At 34.4% G+C, this 18891-nt stretch overlaps 1 protein-coding gene across 2 annotated transcripts; it reads right to left on the bottom strand.

Moving 5' to 3' along the window:
* Positions 1–315: 315 nt before the first annotated feature.
* SAC3A (SAC3/GANP/Nin1/mts3/eIF-3 p25 family) lies at positions 316–9156 on the bottom strand. Of its 2 annotated transcripts, XM_039037320.2 has the most exons (14): positions 8558–9148; positions 7628–7749; positions 6886–7531; positions 5872–6297; positions 5252–5353; positions 4763–4860; positions 3934–4117; positions 3186–3671; positions 2920–3060; positions 2730–2789; positions 2339–2469; positions 1632–1765; positions 1297–1526; positions 316–808 (listed from the first exon to the last, which is right to left on the bottom strand). In XM_039037320.2, exons 1-14 carry the CDS (start codon positions 8612–8614, stop codon positions 707–709), a joined length of 2919 nt encoding a protein of 972 aa, XP_038893248.1. In that variant the 5' UTR covers positions 8615–9148; the 3' UTR covers positions 316–706. The 2 variants fall into 2 exon arrangements, with proteins under 2 accessions (XP_038893248.1, XP_038893247.1); XM_039037319.2 differs by having other exon boundaries at positions 6886–7749; positions 8558–9156.
* Between the last annotated feature and the right edge of the window lie 9735 nt (positions 9157–18891).

Consider the following 18891-nt stretch of genomic DNA (forward strand, 5'->3'; position numbering starts at 1 on the left):
AAATGTGTTTATAATTTATCTATTTATTATGTTTTTTTTTCTTGAAGGACGATAGAATTTGTACTCTTAATTGAAGTTGTAGCCATTTCAATCTAAGCAAGCTGTAAACTCCGGCAAACCAGCTCCTATATCAAACAATTAAAAGTCACGTCTTGTCTAAATTTTTAATTACTAAGATCATGCTTGATAACATTTCATATTTACTTCAATTTGATATTTTAAAAAAAGAACAAAAACAAAAACAAAATTCTAATCACATAGAATTATAATTCTAATTTCAAAACACTCGACAAACCTTCCCGAGGGGAAAAAAAGTAAAAGCAAAAATTCTAATCACATAAGATTCTAATACAAATGTTAAAATACAATTTACTTTTATTTCTATCCATCTTTGCTAAGTAATACCAATAAATAATGAACAGTTATGATTTCCTGAACAGAATGCTATTCTCTGCTACAATGTGTTCTTAGCTCCTCTCTTTCCATTTAAGCCATCTATTGATTGATAGTTTCACTCAAATCTTAACACTGTACCTGTTCATCTTCTACATTGTTACAGACCGGAGACGGGAATAGTGTAATCTTCCTCCGAAAGTTCGGTCAATATGAAGCATCCGTTGTTTTGTACATCAGCTTGTTTGAGGACAGAATTGGCCAGTTTCTCTTACAAGCTAGGAACAACTAGATGAAAATACTTTCTTTTCTTTTATGAGGATGTTCGTGTAAAAAAGTCGTTCACAGCAAGATTTGCATCTCCATGAGCTACCGCATCATCGGGCTCTGGCATATAGAGAGTTGTAGATGAAGCCTGCAAACAGGAAATCAATTCATCACATTCAAACACAAGACAGTCATTTTCAGATTTACGTTGTAAACCACTTCTGGAAAGTTCTAGATATTCAACAAGTTTCAGATTGCGAAGTCGTGAATATATGTGTGTGTGACATTTGATTCATTTTGCAAATTATGTGTCCTGTTCATTTCTTCTAAGACACTCCATCTGGTTGCCAAGCTAACTTGTAGGCTATTAAACCCCCCACATAAACCTTATCTTCCCCCAGCTCTTTACTAACAAGGAAATTTAAAGTGGCACAACCTTGGAGATTTCTGGACTTCAACAAGACTCCATGCTTTTTCCAGTGGGATATTTTATCAAACCGAGATATATATGGTATCTCTTCCAGTTGGCTGTTTTTTGTTATTGGGCGCTTAGTTTTTCATAGTTTTTCATTACATAAAAATAAATGTAAACAAGAACTCCAGGGTCATCAATCATAAAGGTGAGAATGAACTTACTTTTGCATCAAGCTGCATCTCTCCATTATTATCTGCTATGAGGCAAGCTCCATGCCCTTTCAACCATTCCGTGCATTCTTCCACTCCATCTACGTCCTTGTCCCTAACTTCATCTCCCGATGAAGAAGAAAAGCCCAAGACTTGAGCAATGTAAGGAACAGGTAGAGAAGGGCGATAAGACCGGGACATGCAATTTACAGCCTTGTAACGCATCTTTTCTGCATAGAGATCTACAATGAGGCAAAAGGGAAATTAACAGCTCGTCTTTTAAATCAATTGCCATCTACCAGCATAACATTTCTCAATTAAGTAACTTTCATATACAAGGGACCCACCCATCAGACATGCATTTAGGTTGGGAGCTGCTTTATACAGTCTGAAGAACTTGACATAATTCCCAGAGGTGACAGCAGCACTAACTGCGAGAGCATGATTCACAGCTACATCCTTTTTGGCTTGATCTGACAACCTTTTTTCAGGACAAGAAAATTCAACAACAAAATCAACTTTGGTCTTAAAGGTTTGGAGCAAGTGGAATACAACTTAAATTCTATAAGTGCTGTCATGTGGAATACAACTATAACCATCAGTCACATGCTAACTAAATTTTGGAAAAATTTAAAATTAAAAAAATTTAAAAAAAAGGGTCTTGGCATATATATGCTTTCAATCATTCTAGAGACATTAATTCATCATTGGTTCTTAAAGAGTATCTTGACCTCGGATATACCTAGATTCACGAGAAATTGTTTTGAAGGATACTTCAACAATGTAGCAGCTAGTATGAGGAAGGAATTAAAAACCCTATTTTGGCCCACCTCCTGGGTTAGAAGGAATTAAAAACCCTATTTTGGCCTACCTTGAATCATTTTTCCATGATCACATAGTATTTTCATGGTTCGATTTGGGGAACTTAAATCCAAAGAAACTAAAAGTAAATATTCAAATATTACAAGACAAGGGAATAGTCTTTCATAATGCTAGGCGCACCAATTAACAAAATAAAGAAATGTACAAAAACAAGAGATGACTCTCCACCAACCTTGACATCAATGATAAAAGATCTCTTTTGTTGTTAGAGTGCAAGATCGCACAGAGTAAGTTATAAGCAGCAAATTCCATGTGACATCCCTCTATTCCTTCAGCATACAGAGTCTTTAGCTGTGATTGACACTGAAAGAACAGAAAACAGAGACTTGAAAGTTGAATCTTCTTAGACAATTCCTTTTTTGGATTCATAAAATGTAAAAGATTTCCAAAATCGTTGAAGTAATAAAACTGAAATACTAGACTTTGAAATTAAACAGTAGCCTGAAGTTGTCTTTTTTAAAATATAATTATAATTATAATAAAAATAAATAAGAAAGAAAAGTCAAGAAGCTGGTGTCAATGTATTCAAATTGAAACTCTAGCAATTATATTTCCACACGAACCTGATTATACTCGGGCAGGTCACCAACTTCTAAGGCTAATCGACCATGAGTCTCGTATACCTAAGAGGTTTCACCAAATATTAATGGTTCCACACAGAAGTTGGGTTTGAACATGGAATTGCACATGACCAATATAATGCCGATAAGAACAATATCCTTTATAACCAGATAAGAGAGATGACAGATATACCTTGGCTGTTAGTTGATTGCGAATTCTCTGTACAGTTAAATCCTGACGGATGGATTTTAATTGATCACATTTATATAGATAGTTCTTTTGAGACATTTGAACCATATTGAGAGCTTTTTCCAGAACTTCTTCAGGTCTTACCTGTAAAGTAAAGATCCAAAATGAACACGATAAATTTCATAGAAAAAATTACTAGCTACTATTTTCATTCAATCTCAATTATGATTGTCCTGAAAAGAACATCATATAAATTTATTAATACTCACACTGCTTGGGTCAGGAGCAGAAGTAAGGCGGAGATAACGTTTCTCAATTTCCTGGCAAGTCCCTTTAATGGTAAGAGCATCCCAGTCAATGTCTTCAACAGCTCTGCAGCCACCGTCTTCTAAACTTTTTCCAATAACTAAGGCGCTGGCCCTTCGAGTATACAAGCTTCCAATTCCAGCATTTTTAGGTTTGAAGAGATTATTTTCTCCCCGATGGCCATGCCCTTTTTCAAAACGCTTGGATCGGTTTTCCCGTTTCTTTTTCTCTTCAGGCGAATTTGCGAGTGCCATGGCCCCAGAGTAGTATGCAGTCAAACTTTGCTCCTTATCACTATCACTTGATGCCCCACCGTTATCTGGTGCACTCCCATCAGCAACTCGCTGCTTCTTTGCTGGTCCTTGGGAAATTTTGCCCACAGTTCTCTGATCCCAGAGAGGAAATCTCGAATTGCTCACATCCTTTGTCTCAGAATTTCCAGATAAAGTCTGCATGTGATTTCTCAAATCAAGCAGCTTAAACTATAATTTAAGAAACAAAATTATAAACCAAACATTGATAAATTACAAACATTCCATATTTGGAAAATGGGGCAAGAAACAGAAAATGTATCATATCCAGTGTATAGCAACATGAATTATATAACACCAATCAAGATTGACTATTACCACGTCATACAAATAAAGAGAGAGAAACTGTCAATAGAATGGCAGGGTAATAGCCATAGGCAAGTAAGGAATGAACCTTTACCTTTTTGTCCCTTTCGCTAACATTGGCCCAGCCACCATATTTTTCAGCAGCACCATTACTATAAGGAGGAGGTGCTTCAGCTGGTTTTTCCACTGGTAAAGGCTCCCATCTACTCTTGGATCTTCTGCTTGGGCTTCTCTTGGACTTTGACGATGAAGAAAGAGGAGTTGAAACCTGTAAATTGCTGCAGAAAATTAAACCTCAGATTCTGTTTCCATATTGCAGAATATGAATGATATATGGAAACTCCAATGTTTTCCATAATTTCAAAGATAAAAATTGTTACTAATATCAGCACTGAAATTAAATTTTAGACCACTTGTACTTGAGAATTTCATTCAAAACCAACCCAAAGTATATAACGCCCATGCTAATAAGAATATATGGGTTAAATAATAATTTTCTATATCCACTGATTGAAGAATGTAAAAACTCTCGTGTTCTCCAAATGTACTCATCCATATAAGGGACATTTTTGGCTTAAAAGCTTCCTGTTGAGAGAGAGAGAGATAACCCATGGTCCTTCATATTTTTATTTTTTTGGGTTATAAGAAATCTAGAAGAGCCACTTCCTTAGATGAAAAAAGAAAAAAGGAACCATGATTATCGACCCAAGATTTTTCATGCGAATTGAAAGTAATACAACTTTCATAATATGATGGTATAATACCATATAAAAAAATAAAAACAGTTAAAGTCTCATATAACAAATATTCAATAGGGAGGGTAAAGGGAAGAGCCAAGAATTCATTAGGTAAAAACATCAGGTAAGACTGCATACATCAATTCAAATAGACAACAATATAAGCATAAAGAGATAAATATATACTCTGTATTAACTGCATCCGCACTTGGCAACGGAAACAGAGGTTCAACATCCCAGTCTTTTGTATAAAGCGTGCCATCAGCAGTTGCTTTCGTGATCATCTGAAATGAAAAGAAAGAGCTATTCAGCCAAATGAAGAACAATACAGGAAATAAAAAGCGAAGGCAATATGCACAAATATTTAGATGCTCTACAAAGAAAGAAAAGATAGCTAACTGTGTAGCTTATACAATAAATAGTTTACAGGAAGCCACCAAAAAATGAACCTTAAAGTAACATAATTATTTTCAAAATTAATGGATAAAGGACTAAATTTTTTTAAATAAGGGGGGAATTAGCCAACGTATATTTGGTTGAAAAAATTAACAAAAACAGATCAACTGAAAGATTAAGATAATGACACACTTCATCAAAATTGAAGCTTGAAGATAATTTATAAAAGCTCAAATAGTTATAATGCTTTCTGCAATAACTCCAATCATAGGACAGTACCTCCTTTAGAACTGATTGACAAGATGTCATCAGCTTCTCATCTTTACATCGTGCCAAAGCCCTCTCAACATAACCACGCAATGATTTAGGGAACATTCCAGGCTGCAAGTTAAAAATATATATAAATACACATCTTATAATATAATAAAAGCAAAATATTGTGGCAGGGATCTAGGAACTCCAGGGCTCAAAAAAATAAAAAATTCATATAGCCCTCTCGACTTTGAAAAGGGACACCAAGTTCATAATGCTCTCAAGTCTCGAAGACTTCCCACCTTTTTCTTTTATCATACTCATAAGTATGAGTGAAATCCTAGCTAAAACTCAGATATGAAGCATTAGGCTCTTGTAGTTTCGCTCTCTACTGTTAAAAAAAATAATGATAAAATAAAAAATAATAAAATAAAATCTGTCTTCTATTTCGCACATTCAACATCAAACAGATGAAAGAACACAAAGAATGGTCATTGCTACCTTTCTTTGGTTATGGATATCAATCCTTCAGACTAATTAGAAACAACGTGAGGGCTACTGAGTTTTGGATTAATACATTGTTGGCCCATAAATATATAAAATAGTGCATTTATTTTCAGAAAGAAATTAGTAAACGGGAAAAGAACCTTCAGGACAGACTCTGCAGTATCATTGGACAATTCTTTTTCATTTGGCTTCGGCAATGAAACACTGACGTAAGCAGGTTGTACAGCAGCATCAGCTGTGGAGCTATCCTTACTGGCTTTTAGTATGCTCAAATTGGAAGCAATCCTAGGGTTTGTTGGAATCTGCAGCTTGGTCCTTCTCGCTTCTACAGGTGGAACAGATTGTGAGGGCAATTGATAGCTCTGGGGAGCCAAATGTGCTGGATATTGTAAATTGGGCCCCTGGGGACCTGCACTATTCTGTTGATCCTGAAAGCTATTATAAGAATTTTTTAAATCTAGAGGCTTTTCAAAGTGAGGTTGAGTAGCATTAGTAAGGTGCACTTGAGAATTTGGAGCCCCATGCTTCCAGTAACCATCATGATTATCACTACTTACAGCACCAGGCTGGAAAAAAAGGGCAAAAGAATAATGGTTCAACTGACCAAATAACCGTTGCAAATTTTATAAATATAAATAACCACCAAGTATAAGCATTGTCTGCAATAAATTACAATGATTTAAGGATGTCTAGAAAGTAATCAACATCAATGTAAATCCATCTAACTACTAAGAGCAGAATTTCGAGTATCCAGGGGAAAAAATCAAAGATTATAAAAATAACATGGACCATTGGCCAATTTTTTTTTATCAAACCATCAAAATTCAATATTTAAATACAAGGGTCTACAGGAGACAACATGCATCAAGGTCCAAACAACTAAAGAGAGGCATAAAAATAAGAGTGAAAATAAAAAAGGGAGCAGAAAAATAATATAGATTCTCATGGTTAAACTAACAGCATTAAGTGCTGACAGCATCACCCATTTGGCCATCCTATCGTGGCTCACAGAAGCATGAAATATACATTTAAGATGGAACAAATAAACGTTGTATCAATTATACCACAAATACACTAAGCAAAATTAAACAATGTATATGCCCTTCCACAAGAAGTAATTCCAATCATGTACATGGTAGAAATGAAATTCAAACCTGAGCAGAAACCAGTTCAGATGAACCAGATTCTGGTCTCCATGAGGGAGTATATGAAGGTGGAGGTTGGCTGTTTGGTGCAGGATAATTGGCTGAACCATGGACCGGATACCCAGCATTAGCAGTAACCGGAGTGGACAGTTTTTCAGTCCCAGGGGCACAGCTAACTTCTGTTTGACTGTAGTAATCGGCCCACTGTTTGCAGTGCTGTTGATACTGTAGAGAATTTGCATTTGTAGAACTGGAACTGTAAGCTCCACTTGAATCAGATGTGTACTGAGCATATTGATTAGGAACATAATTTCCATAATTGCCACCATTCCATGAGGTAGTTTGATTGCTATAGCTGCTAGTTGGGTAACCTCCAGCTGTCTGATAATCACCAGGATTGTAGTAAGTGGTTGAATAACTTGTAGACCCAGCATAAAACCCTGTATTTTGATATGAGGAAAGGGGCTGATAAGGAGCACCTGTGTTTTGATATGCTCCTACAGGCTGTGAATAAGAATGGTTGGGTTGCTGCTGATAGCTGTTATAGTAACCTTGGTAACCGGCATTTGCATAACCATAAGGATCGGTAGAATTGGAATATTGTGCATAGGCATTGTAATCTTGCGGTGCATTTGATGTCACAAAACTTGATGAACTACAAGCAACAGAAGACACGTTTAGACCATCTTGCACATTTCTTGCAGGTGGGAGCACTTGTTGATTATATTGGTAAGTGGAATTTGGGAGCAACCCATTCTCATTGGAACTGCCATCCACCTTGTGATTAGCCCATGTTATGGCTTCTGGAGCAGATGTCATAGGAAGATATGTTGATGTCGCCACCGATTGATTTCCATCACCAACGTGTTGGTTCTGAAAAACAATATATATGGAAATATATTTGGTCAGCATTGTCATCATGCATGCAAATCCATGAACTTGTACACATTGAAAATCTAAATAACCATGGAAGTGGCAAAAATATTGATTTCATGTCCCTAATTAACAAAACCAGCAATAAAATAAACACAATATGCATACACGCATGAAATAAAATAACAGTCGTCTATGAGCATAAGCTAGAATCGCCGCTTGGTATGGTGAAATTTTTGTATGCACTACAAGTAAATAGAATCTTAATCATTCTAAGGCCCCAATATTCTTCTATAATCCCTTAATCGTCTGTGATTGTACTAGTACTAGAATATAATTATATTCACACAACTTGGTTAGGGTGTTATACTAATGCAGTCAAGATTTCCCAAAATCATGCCAAAGAAAGAAGAAACAATATACTCAGTCACATTTATCCCCCCTCGTTCCGAATTGCATTTACAACTATTTCAAATATTTCTTCGCAAAAAGCAAAGCAAACATTTTATGTACTTAGGTTCAAGTTCAACGGATCTCAAGGTAGAAATAACACAAGAATCAATATAGAGCTAGAGAACTAAAAGAACAGATGACAGGTCACGCTTCCATTACTCGTACGGGCATAACAATAGACCTCGTTAAGTATCAAAACAGAGAGCGGTTCCAATTCCAACTTAATGAATGAGCCAAGCACGTTTTTGTTTCAAGTTTCATATCCAGTTTAACTTCTAAGTAAACCACTAAATTCAATATAAATAACACACAGTGTACAACATTGATCACCTATGCAATGAAATACATATATTACCTCGAGCGAACTGGGTTGCCCTGGAACTAAGGTTTCAGTATTGCCGCCTTGATTCATCGTCAAATTAGCATCCCGGAGGAGCGCAACATAAGCTTATAAGCAACGATTAAGGTTTGTAATATAGTCTAACCAATTCTCTCTACGGCAAAGATGCAAAACCCTAACGGACTCGCAAAAATAATACCAAAATCAAGTCCCCAATCTATCCTTAAGTGTCTAACAATGAATAATCGACCACTAAACGCAGTAACTTTCTCGCTCCGGATTCAGTCGATCAGAAATCGATTGAAGAAACCCGGGAACAAAATTTCGAGGAGATCAGAACGAAAAAAAGAATAAAGAAAAACTAAAACAGCACAAAAACAAAACAAACTATTTTTCTAATTGCAAAGCGATAAGAAAGTACGAGAATCTTGACGAATTCCAATGCAATCAGTCGCGAAGAACACAAAAAAGAGGATGGATTCGAACTGAAGTTTTATCGAGAGGGAGGGAGATTCAGGGAAGGGACTGAAACCGAGAGGGAAATTTTTGGGATTGGAAGAGGATGATTATTTTTAGTTTACACTTGTTTTGCCCTTTTCTGTTTTCTCCTACAAAATTTCCTTTTCCGTCTTTAATAATTTCTTAAAACGCTTTGACTATTTTATTTAAACAAACAGTTGTATCAGTCAAATTGCATTTTCGCCCTTTTTATCTTTTTATTTTTTTATTTATTATTATTTTTTTTTAAGTTCTACAAATTTTTTTAGTACAAACAATGGTGGAATCTGCGATCGAACCTCTTACCTCTATGATGGAATATCATGTCAATTATTGTTGAGTTAAATTCGCTATTTTTTAAATAGGAATACAACACGAGCACCTCTCAAGTGGTTACTTAACTTAATACTATTCCCGCTCAAACATGTTTAATTGTGGAGTTCTGATGGAATTTGATAGATTAGAACTAGTTTGATTGCACCCTTTTATTATTGTTTTTGTAATTTGCATAAGTTCTATAAATTAAAAATAGGGTTATTTGCCAACATAACTCAACTGACATAATACTCGTACTATCAGCCTTGAGGTTAGAGGTTTGATTCCCCACCAACACTTTAATTATGATACCTTCGCATAAATAATTAATAAAATAAGATTGTTTTCAAATATAGGAAATGAATCAAAATATTTATAAATATAGCAAAATCTCACTATGACTGTGATAAACTATTATTTGTGATTTTTTTGTCATTTAAAATAATATTCCTTAAAAATATTTTTTTTCATTTTTTTTTACAAAGTTATTTGTGCTTGTTTGTACATAGAGATGACAATGGGGCAGGGTAGGGTTAGAATGCACTCCTCATCCCCATCACCCATCACCGTGAGGATTTTTCATTCTCATCTCCACCTATTCTCCATTTTGAGGAGTTCAGGTCGGGGGTGGGGAATCCCAAGGGATCGGATCCCATGAAGAAAATTTTTCTATTTTTATTTTATTTTAAAATAATTAAAAATTGTATTTAAATTAAAATGGTAAATATTCAAGTAACGAAATAGTATTACTATTATTTTATTTATTTAAATTAACAATTAAAAAACGTTTCAGCATTTTTTATTGTAAATTTAATAAAAATTAAAGTTAATTATATTATAAAATGAATTTAAATTTTTTTTAAAATAAAAATACAGTATCTTGTTTTATAGTATTCTGTTTGGCTTTTAAAAATGGATGTTCTTTTTTCTTAAACTTTTCTTTTATAATATTCTGTTTGTTTTAAAGAAAACTAACGTTGTGTGTGGATATATCCGGGGTGGGATGCTCTCCCCGTTCCCCATTTTGCATTCCAGTTAGACTCCATCATCCGTTAAACAAGGAATTTCTTGCTCCAACTAGGGCAAGTATCCACTGAATTTTTTGTTAACTTTATTTGAGTGATTTTGAAATAGTTAAAATCATTTTTGTCATATTTAAGGTCACTCTTAATTATACTTTTAATAACTCAAAATGGACTCAATCTTTAATTTTACACCTTAAACACATTTTTCATACTACTAAAATTGATTTTGAATGATATTAGAAATGACAAAATGATTTTAACATTTTAAAATCGCTCTCAAACATGACATGAATTGCAATAAAGGGAATGAGGTCTCATTTAGTGGTGGATCCATAATTTTTCTTCTATAAGTTTGTTGACGGAAGATTTTATAATTCAATAAAAATAATTTATAAGTGAGTAGCTCTAAAAATTCATAAATTGACCGACTTTCGTTCATCACAATATCTCCATTTAGATTTCAAACTAAATTTACAATAACATTGTAACGATAATAAATCAAGAATAGATTGAAAACATGACAACAATAAGCATAGTTTGAAATGTTTACTTAAGATCCATAAATTATTTCATAAGCAACAAAATAAATATAAAACAAAGAAATTAAAACAAAAAATAAGAATGATTTGAAATATGAAAACCAAATACATATGAATAAAACTGTTTAAAAAAAAACTTAAAAACAATAAGAAAAATAAATTACAAAACTTACCTCACAAACTAGGAGAGGAAGTTGAAGAAGAAGCCAATAAAAAGTTGAAGAAAAAATTTTAAAAACTAAAACAAAAAATAAAAATGATAGAAATATTAAAACCAAATGCATATAAATCTTAGATAGAAGAAGAAAATAAATTAAAAAAAAAAAAAAGCACTCACCTCACAAACTAGGAGAATAAGTTGGAGAAGAAGCCAATGAGAAGTTCAAGAAAAAAATTAAAAAGCTAAAGATCGATTGAATTTGAAGTTAAATAGTTGATGACTTCTTTCTTAATTTTCATATGTATTTGATGAAAATTAGTGTGTAATTATTGTTTGGTTTTTTCGAAGATTGAAGGTTGTTGAATGAAAATATGAAAAGACAAATATAAGGAGTGGAGCTTGAATCTGGGTTTGGAGGGGACTGGAAGACAAATTTACCACTGGGTTAGCTAATGGTAACTATGTTAGCTTAGATATATATATAAACATAAAGTTGAGTGGGGATTTGGGTCTCCCTTAAGCCTATACTAAATCCATTAATGGTCTCGTTAGAGGTCAAGGCAGGAAAACATCATAGCCAAAAATCCCAACAAAAGAACATCGACAAAAACCAACTAAACCCACATTGAGGGGAAAAACCAAAAACCAAAACACACACACACGAAAAAAAAAATGTCCCAAACATAAAAGTTCTCTTGAGTCCTCTTAATATAAGTCACGAATTACATATAACTGTTGGGATTGGTGTCTTAAATCTCTTGTATTCTCGTAGTTTACAAACCTTTGTAAACAATTTTTTATCAATAAAACAATTGTGATTTCGTGTGTATTTACGCAATCTAGTAAACTAGGATCATATGTTATTTTATGTAACTTAAACATGTATATGAAGACATACGGATGGATGATATTTAAGTAGTAACCTAAACAGTATGTAGTAGATGGATAAGGTAGGGTACCTTATCCTATTAACATTATGGATACGACCCATTTCATAGTTGTAACAAGTGTTGTAAGGTGCTACAAATGATCTGACCATGATCATTCATATGAAGACATGTGAGCAGTGGTATCCTATACAAAGAGTTTGTATAAGACCGGACCACAAAATGAATAGCCTCTCTTTATAACACTGTTGCTAAAATAGGCTTACATTTCACCAAGATGACCATGAGTGACTTGACTTGAATCTTGAGTGAGTTGTGAACTCTTGTTTATGAAGGTGGCCCTTTGATTTGCATGGGTGAGAGTGGCCAATTTCGCCGACTCAATATGCCTACCATTTTGAGGATTCTTCTAATTGGGGAGTTGGGAACGCAACTACAGACGAAGGAATTAATTGATTCTCTATTGTTAGGGTAAGTAGAGAAATTTCTCCTTTGAGAGCTGATTCTGGGGCTTTAACAATGTGACGTCATACCCTTTCCTGATCAAAGGTGGGTTCAGTTATAGTTGGACTACAACTAAGTGTTCATTAGAAGGATCAATGGTACTTAGAGAGTTAAATGTAACTACAGAGATAAAACGGTAATTTTGGCCTAGTTGTACTTACGAACAATTTATGAAGGGTCAACATATTGTTGATTGATTATATTAAATTGACGTATAAATATATCTATAGTGGGAAGCTGCCAGTCTCTAGTGGAGTGATCGGTAGTTAATAGAAGCTGATTAATTTAATTGAAAAGTTGAATTAATTAATCAAGTACCGTTTGAGCTTTAATCTATAGGTTCATAAGGTCCTCTCATTAGCTCAATTAGGAATAATGAGAATCGAATTTTAGATTAATTTGACTTGTTAAAATTAATTGAAGGGAATCGATTACATAAGATATAACTAACATAATGTATATGATACATTATAATATAAAGTTTGAATGAGAGAAATAAATATTTGAAATTATTCAAATATTAATTATACAAATATGATTCATATAAGACAATTAATATAATGTATATGTTAAGTTTTAATAGGGGAAGAAATACTTGAATATGATTCAAATATTAATTATATGAATATGATTTATATAAAAACTATAGATTAAAATTAATATGAATGTGATTCATATTAATTCTATAGGTTATATGATTGATTAATAAACTATAGGTTATGTTATATATGATATAATATAAACTATAAGTTATATGTTATATGTGATATAATATAGTTTTATTAAATATAATACAATTAGTTATTATATTTTTTTATTTAAATTTCAAAATATTTTTTATTTACAATTCACACCATACGTGAAAAGGTTCCATGTTTTTTACAGATAGTGGATTCAATCATCTTCTCCAATGCTTCACTCTCTAGGTCCTTATAAAAATTCTCTCTGTAATTTTCTCTCTAAAAATCTCTACTCCCCTCTCCCAAAATTGATCATAGAGTGAGCCCACAACTCCATTTTTGACTTTCATCCTAGAGAATAACGAGAAAGCTTTAATGATGGTGTATGATTTGTTGATGTGATTTTTACGCTTGAGGAGGTGACGCCGGAAACGTGGCCATTCGTGATCTTACAATGACCAACGGAGAGGAGTACGTGAAGTTTGCGAATTCGACATGGATAAGTAGATCTTTCTTCCTTTTCTTCTCTCAAGCATATTGTGTTTATTATTATTACTATTGTTGTTTATCCTATAAACTTGTTTTTCTCTATATTTTTTATATTGATTTCAAATTGGTATTGAATCATACGACATTCACACGCTTCCGCTTGTGATTTAATCCCTTTAATAACAACGAAGAAAAACCTCAAATAACATAATCTAACTAATTAAGTGAGAAGGACAAAGGTAGCTTCATAGACACAAAGATTGTACATGCCAAATATGATAGATAATAACACAACAAGCGACTCTCTAGATTTTGTGCTTCAATTGATGACATGCATGTGGTAACAAAATCAATTGAGCTCAATATCATAATGTGAGACTACTCTATGGGAACACCCTTCCCTAATAGCATGTTGCACCAAAATAATCGAGCAATAAAAAAATAAAGGCTCCTAGACTCAACTCCACTAGTGCACATACACTAAGGATATCGAAACACGATTGCCTAGTACAACCACACATTTGTAACTGATTCCGAGTAGTGAGTCAGACAATGAAAGAGAATTTAAAAAATATATATATTGCTTCCAAACTGAGAAAGGCTAGACTGAAGCACACAGGATGATTATGGCACAAATACCATCAGGCACTAGCTATAAAAAAAACGCTCGATAATGACAATGGAGTCAAGTCACTAGATCATCCCCTCCAACCTCAACCACAATCTATTGTACTTGCTCGAATAGGTCAACTAGCTCTATAAAGTTAGAAGGCTCGCCCGAAGTCTCATTAAGGTGGAGTAAATCACCAACCTTAACATGAAGAGTGAAGGAATCAAATTCTCGCAGAAGCGTGTGAACACCTTGCATTTAGACATTCGATTTTTTTGGAAACAAAAATAGTAAAATAAAATATGCATTTGTAGGATAAACATTCAAACAAGACTATAAGCATGCCAGAAAAAAATGAAGAAGAAAATAAATAAAAACTCATATTTGTTGATTCTTCTAGATTTCCTATTCTAGTGTTATCAATGATCTCGAATTTCTCCAATAAAGAAGTATACCACCAACAAAGTTACCTTGCTATTCTCTAAGATTTCAAAAAAACTTGGAAGAGTGATCTCCAATAACTTTTGAGGAGGAAAAGGGTAGAGAATTTTCTAAAAGTTAGAGAGAAGATGGAGGTTTGGAGTTTTTTTTTTTTTTTTTTTTGGTAATAAAAACCCTTGTCCTAAATGGACTATAAGGATATATTGGAGAAGGGTTAACCCCTTCTCCAAGTATTTCACTTTATACCATTAGTGCTAATTAATTAAATAACTCTTATTTAATTAATTGGCACATTATTTGATTAATTAGCACATTAATTAAATAAACATATATTAAATCACATTTAATATACAGTTAATTCATTATCATAAATATCATATATTTATTACCTCCAATTTACATTATTTATTGATCAATTAACTATATAACATCATTGCTAAAAGAGACTTACATTACACTATGATGACCATAGGTGACTTGACCTTAATCTTAAGTGAGTTGTAAACTCTTATCTACGAGGGCAATCCTTTTATTTGTATGGGTGAGAGTGACCTTGTCAGTTGACTCGACAAGCCTACCATTTTGGGACTTGTCTAAAAAGGGAGTTGGAAACACAACTACACAAGATGAAAATCATTCCTTTCTCGACCTTAGGGAAAGTAGATAAATTCCGCTCTTAATAGTTGATTTCGGGTCTTGAACATCGAGACCTGACTTCTCATTGACCTAAGAGGTGTTAGTTTATAGTTGGACTATAAATTGTTTGTTCATTAAAGAGATCAGTGGTATATAAGAAGTTAAATGTAACTACAGGGGTAAAACGGTATTTTGACCCAACTATAGTTATGAGCAATTTGTGAAGGGTCGACTCACTGTTGATTAGTTATATCTGTGGACCCATAAAAAATTTACAATGCGAATAGTGCAGCCATCAGTCTTTAGTGAAATGACCGGTAGTTAATTAAAATCAATTGATTTAATTAAAGAGTTAATTAATTAATCTTATATCATCGAAGCTCCCACTAAATGATATATAAGATGAATGGTTTGAATTGTTTAAATCAATTACATGTTAATGAGATTAATATAATATGTTTAATTATAGATGTGATCTATAATTTGAAGGAACTTTGATCAAATAGTACCTCTAAGCGGAAGTAAGATCGTTTCAAACTCATTGTGACCGAAATACCGCATTCACAACAAATTACGGCATGTTTTGAAACTTTAAACAACAAAAGAGCAATATACATACTAGTTGAAGAACTCTTCTTCGCCTTTCAAATCTCGCTCTCGTCAAGGAAACAAATCTTGTTGTCGTTGAAATCGTCCAGGCAATCGTCCACAAAATCTCGTTGTTGTGTACCCACGAATGGACTCATCACGAACAAGGTAATAAGGGAAGACACTACCACTCGAAAACCCCAGTATTATCGGAGTGAGAATCCAGAAGGTGTAGGCTCTGTTGCATTTGGTAGAGGGAAGGAGGAAGGAACGATCGTTTGCCACGACCAAGTAAGTAGGAGATATCGGAAGTCTATCGTATAGACGAATGCTTGATTGTTTAGATAAAGGTACACGATCATATAGTAAACTAGAGCTGATCGTATAGACGATCATTTAGTAAAACACTTAGGCGTGCGATCGCTTAGAATAAGCTAGACGATCGTTTAGGAAAAGCGCGCATGTACACAATCGTTTAGTAACTTTAAGCTGTCGTGTATGCTCTCAGTTTACTAGGCTATGAGCAGTGTACTAATTCGGTGAGCGAATATCTGATCTCTTGCAAAATGAAAACCATTTTCATTTTATCCTTCAGTTACGAAAACTTAATGTAACCTCCCACTATCTCATTCGGTTACAGAGAAAAATCGTTACAATTATCTTATAATTGTTTAATATATATATATATATATATATATATATATATTATCATATTACATTTATAACTTATGGTTTAATATCACATCATATGCAACATATGAACCATAGTCATTTTCTCCTCCACTAGATGTAAAATCATATTTATATCATTTTCCTCCAATTAATGTATCTTATACATCATGTCAACTATATCATATATAATTGACCAGTTTAATCATATCATAAATAATCGAACTCCCTCTTATCAATTTGAACATTTCAAACTGACCCAAAAATTGATTATCAACTTGAATCCATTGAGCTACCAAGAGGTAGCTGGCTAAACTCTTTAGCCACGAGATCCACCATCCATTAATTGCCAGACATTCCACTAAAGACCGACAGCTATACTCTTCTCACCACATATATATTTATGTGTCCATTGGATATAACCAATAAACCCTTCACCGATGCTCGTAAGTACAGCTGGGCCAATTTATCATTTTGCCCCTGTAGTTACATCTAACTTCTTAAGTACCATTGATCCATCTAACAAACAATACAACATAGTCCTACTATGTGTGGACATCTCTTGGGCCATGAGAAAGTGTATGGCACCATATCGTTCAAGCTCCGGAATCAGCCTTTAAGGGAGCAATCTATCTACTTACCCTTGCTTCGGGGAAGGAGTGAATTCCATCTTGTGTAGCTGAGTTCCCAGCTCCCAAAGTGGTAGCTTTGAACCGGCGATCTAGCCACTCGTACCCATGTAAATCAAAGGACCGCCCTCAAAGGCAAGAGTTCCCAACTCACTCAGGATTGAGGTCATGTTACCCATGATCATCCTAGTGAAGTGAAGTCTTTATCATGAACAACATTATATAAGGAGACTATAATACTTCGTGGTCCGGTCTTATACAAACTTCTTTATATAGGACGCCCCCGCTCGCATGTCTCCATATGAATGATCAGGATCAGACCATCTATAGCAAGTCACAACATTTGTAACTATTATACAAAGTGGACCGCATCCATAGTACCAGGATAAGGTTTCCCTCTTATATCCGTATACTATAAACTATTTTGGTTATCACTTAATACATGATCCACTTGTATGTCTCCACATACATGTTTAAGTTACAACGACAACTATGGATCTTAGTTTATTGGTTTATGGCAAAGCAAATAAAACATCCAATATTCCATAGACAATAGTGAAGAAAATATCATATATTATTACATCACAAATGTTTGTTCAATACATCATTTACAAACTACAAGACCCAACGAGAGTTTAGGGCATCAACCCCAACAATCTCCCGATCGTCCCAAAGTAAGTAGGGTGTACAAACAACTAGTACAAAACAATAAACTAGGGCACTAAGACCCAGTACAAAAATCTCCCACTTGTCCTAATCCAGACGCGGACGGTCCCGTAGACCCATGCTCTGAAGGTGATCCTAATAAACTGTAGTCGTGAGAGCCTTTGTAAACGGATCAGCAACGTTGTGCTCTGAAGTGATCTTGTGACTAGCACGTCCCTCAATGCACTATCTCATGGATGAAATGATATTCCGCTATATATGTTTGTCGCGCTTGTGACTCATGGGCTCCCTGGAGTTCACCACAGCACCACTATTGTCACAATAGAGGATAATAAGTCTAAACATGTCTGGAATAACTTCTAGATCCGTCATGAACTTCCTGATCCAAATGGCCTCCTTAGCAACTTCACAAGCGGCGATGCACCCCTGCTTAGTGCTTCGCCTCCGTTAAGAGTGAAAACTGACCCTGAAGTGGACTTCCGAAAGTCCTTATCAATTTGAAAGTCATAATCCGTGTATCTAGTAAGGATCAAATCCCTAGTTCTATACACAAGCATGTAGTCCCTCATTCTCCGAAGATACTTGAGGATGTTCTTGACTACGATCCAGTGACCTTGTCCTGAGTTAGACTAATACCTTCTAACTATTCCCACATCATAGCAGATGTTTGGTCTAGTACAAAGCATCGCATATATCAAACTGCCAACGACAGATGCATATGGGACCCGTCTCATCTCCTCAACCTCTTGAGGCATCTTAGGGCACATTTCCTTAGACAAATTAACTCCATGCTTGAAAAACAGTAGGCCCATTTTGGACTTCTACATCGAGTATTTGAGCAACATCTTGTTAATGTACAATGCCTGAGACAGTGCTAGTATTTTGTTCTTACGATCCTGAAAGATCTGAATACCAAGAACAAACTGAGCCTCTCCCAAATCTTTCATTTGGAATTGGGTCGCTAGCTAGTTTTTAACTGCAGTCAGTAGTTCTACATTTTTGGAAGCTTAATG

Source organism: Benincasa hispida, chromosome 7 (genome assembly GCF_027475165.1).
Source record: "Benincasa hispida cultivar pf3 chromosome 7, pf3_genome.v1.1, whole genome shotgun sequence".
NCBI classification, from domain to species: domain Eukaryota; kingdom Viridiplantae; phylum Streptophyta; class Magnoliopsida; order Cucurbitales; family Cucurbitaceae; genus Benincasa; species Benincasa hispida.

Bases quoted from the DNA above. Each gene is read 5' to 3' on its own strand.
- SAC3A (XM_039037319.2), bottom strand. From the start codon at position 8,614: ATGAATCAAGGCGGCAATACTGAAACCTTAGTTCCAGGGCAACCCAGT. The intron at 2,470-2,729 runs GTTCGTGTGGAA...CTGTTCTTTCAG, and splicing joins ACCTGCCCGAGTATAATCAG to TGTCAATCACAGCTAAAGAC. The intron at 1,766-2,338 runs GTTGGTGGAGAG...TCCTGAAAAAAG, and splicing joins CTTTTATCATTGATGTCAAG to GTTGTCAGATCAAGCCAAAA.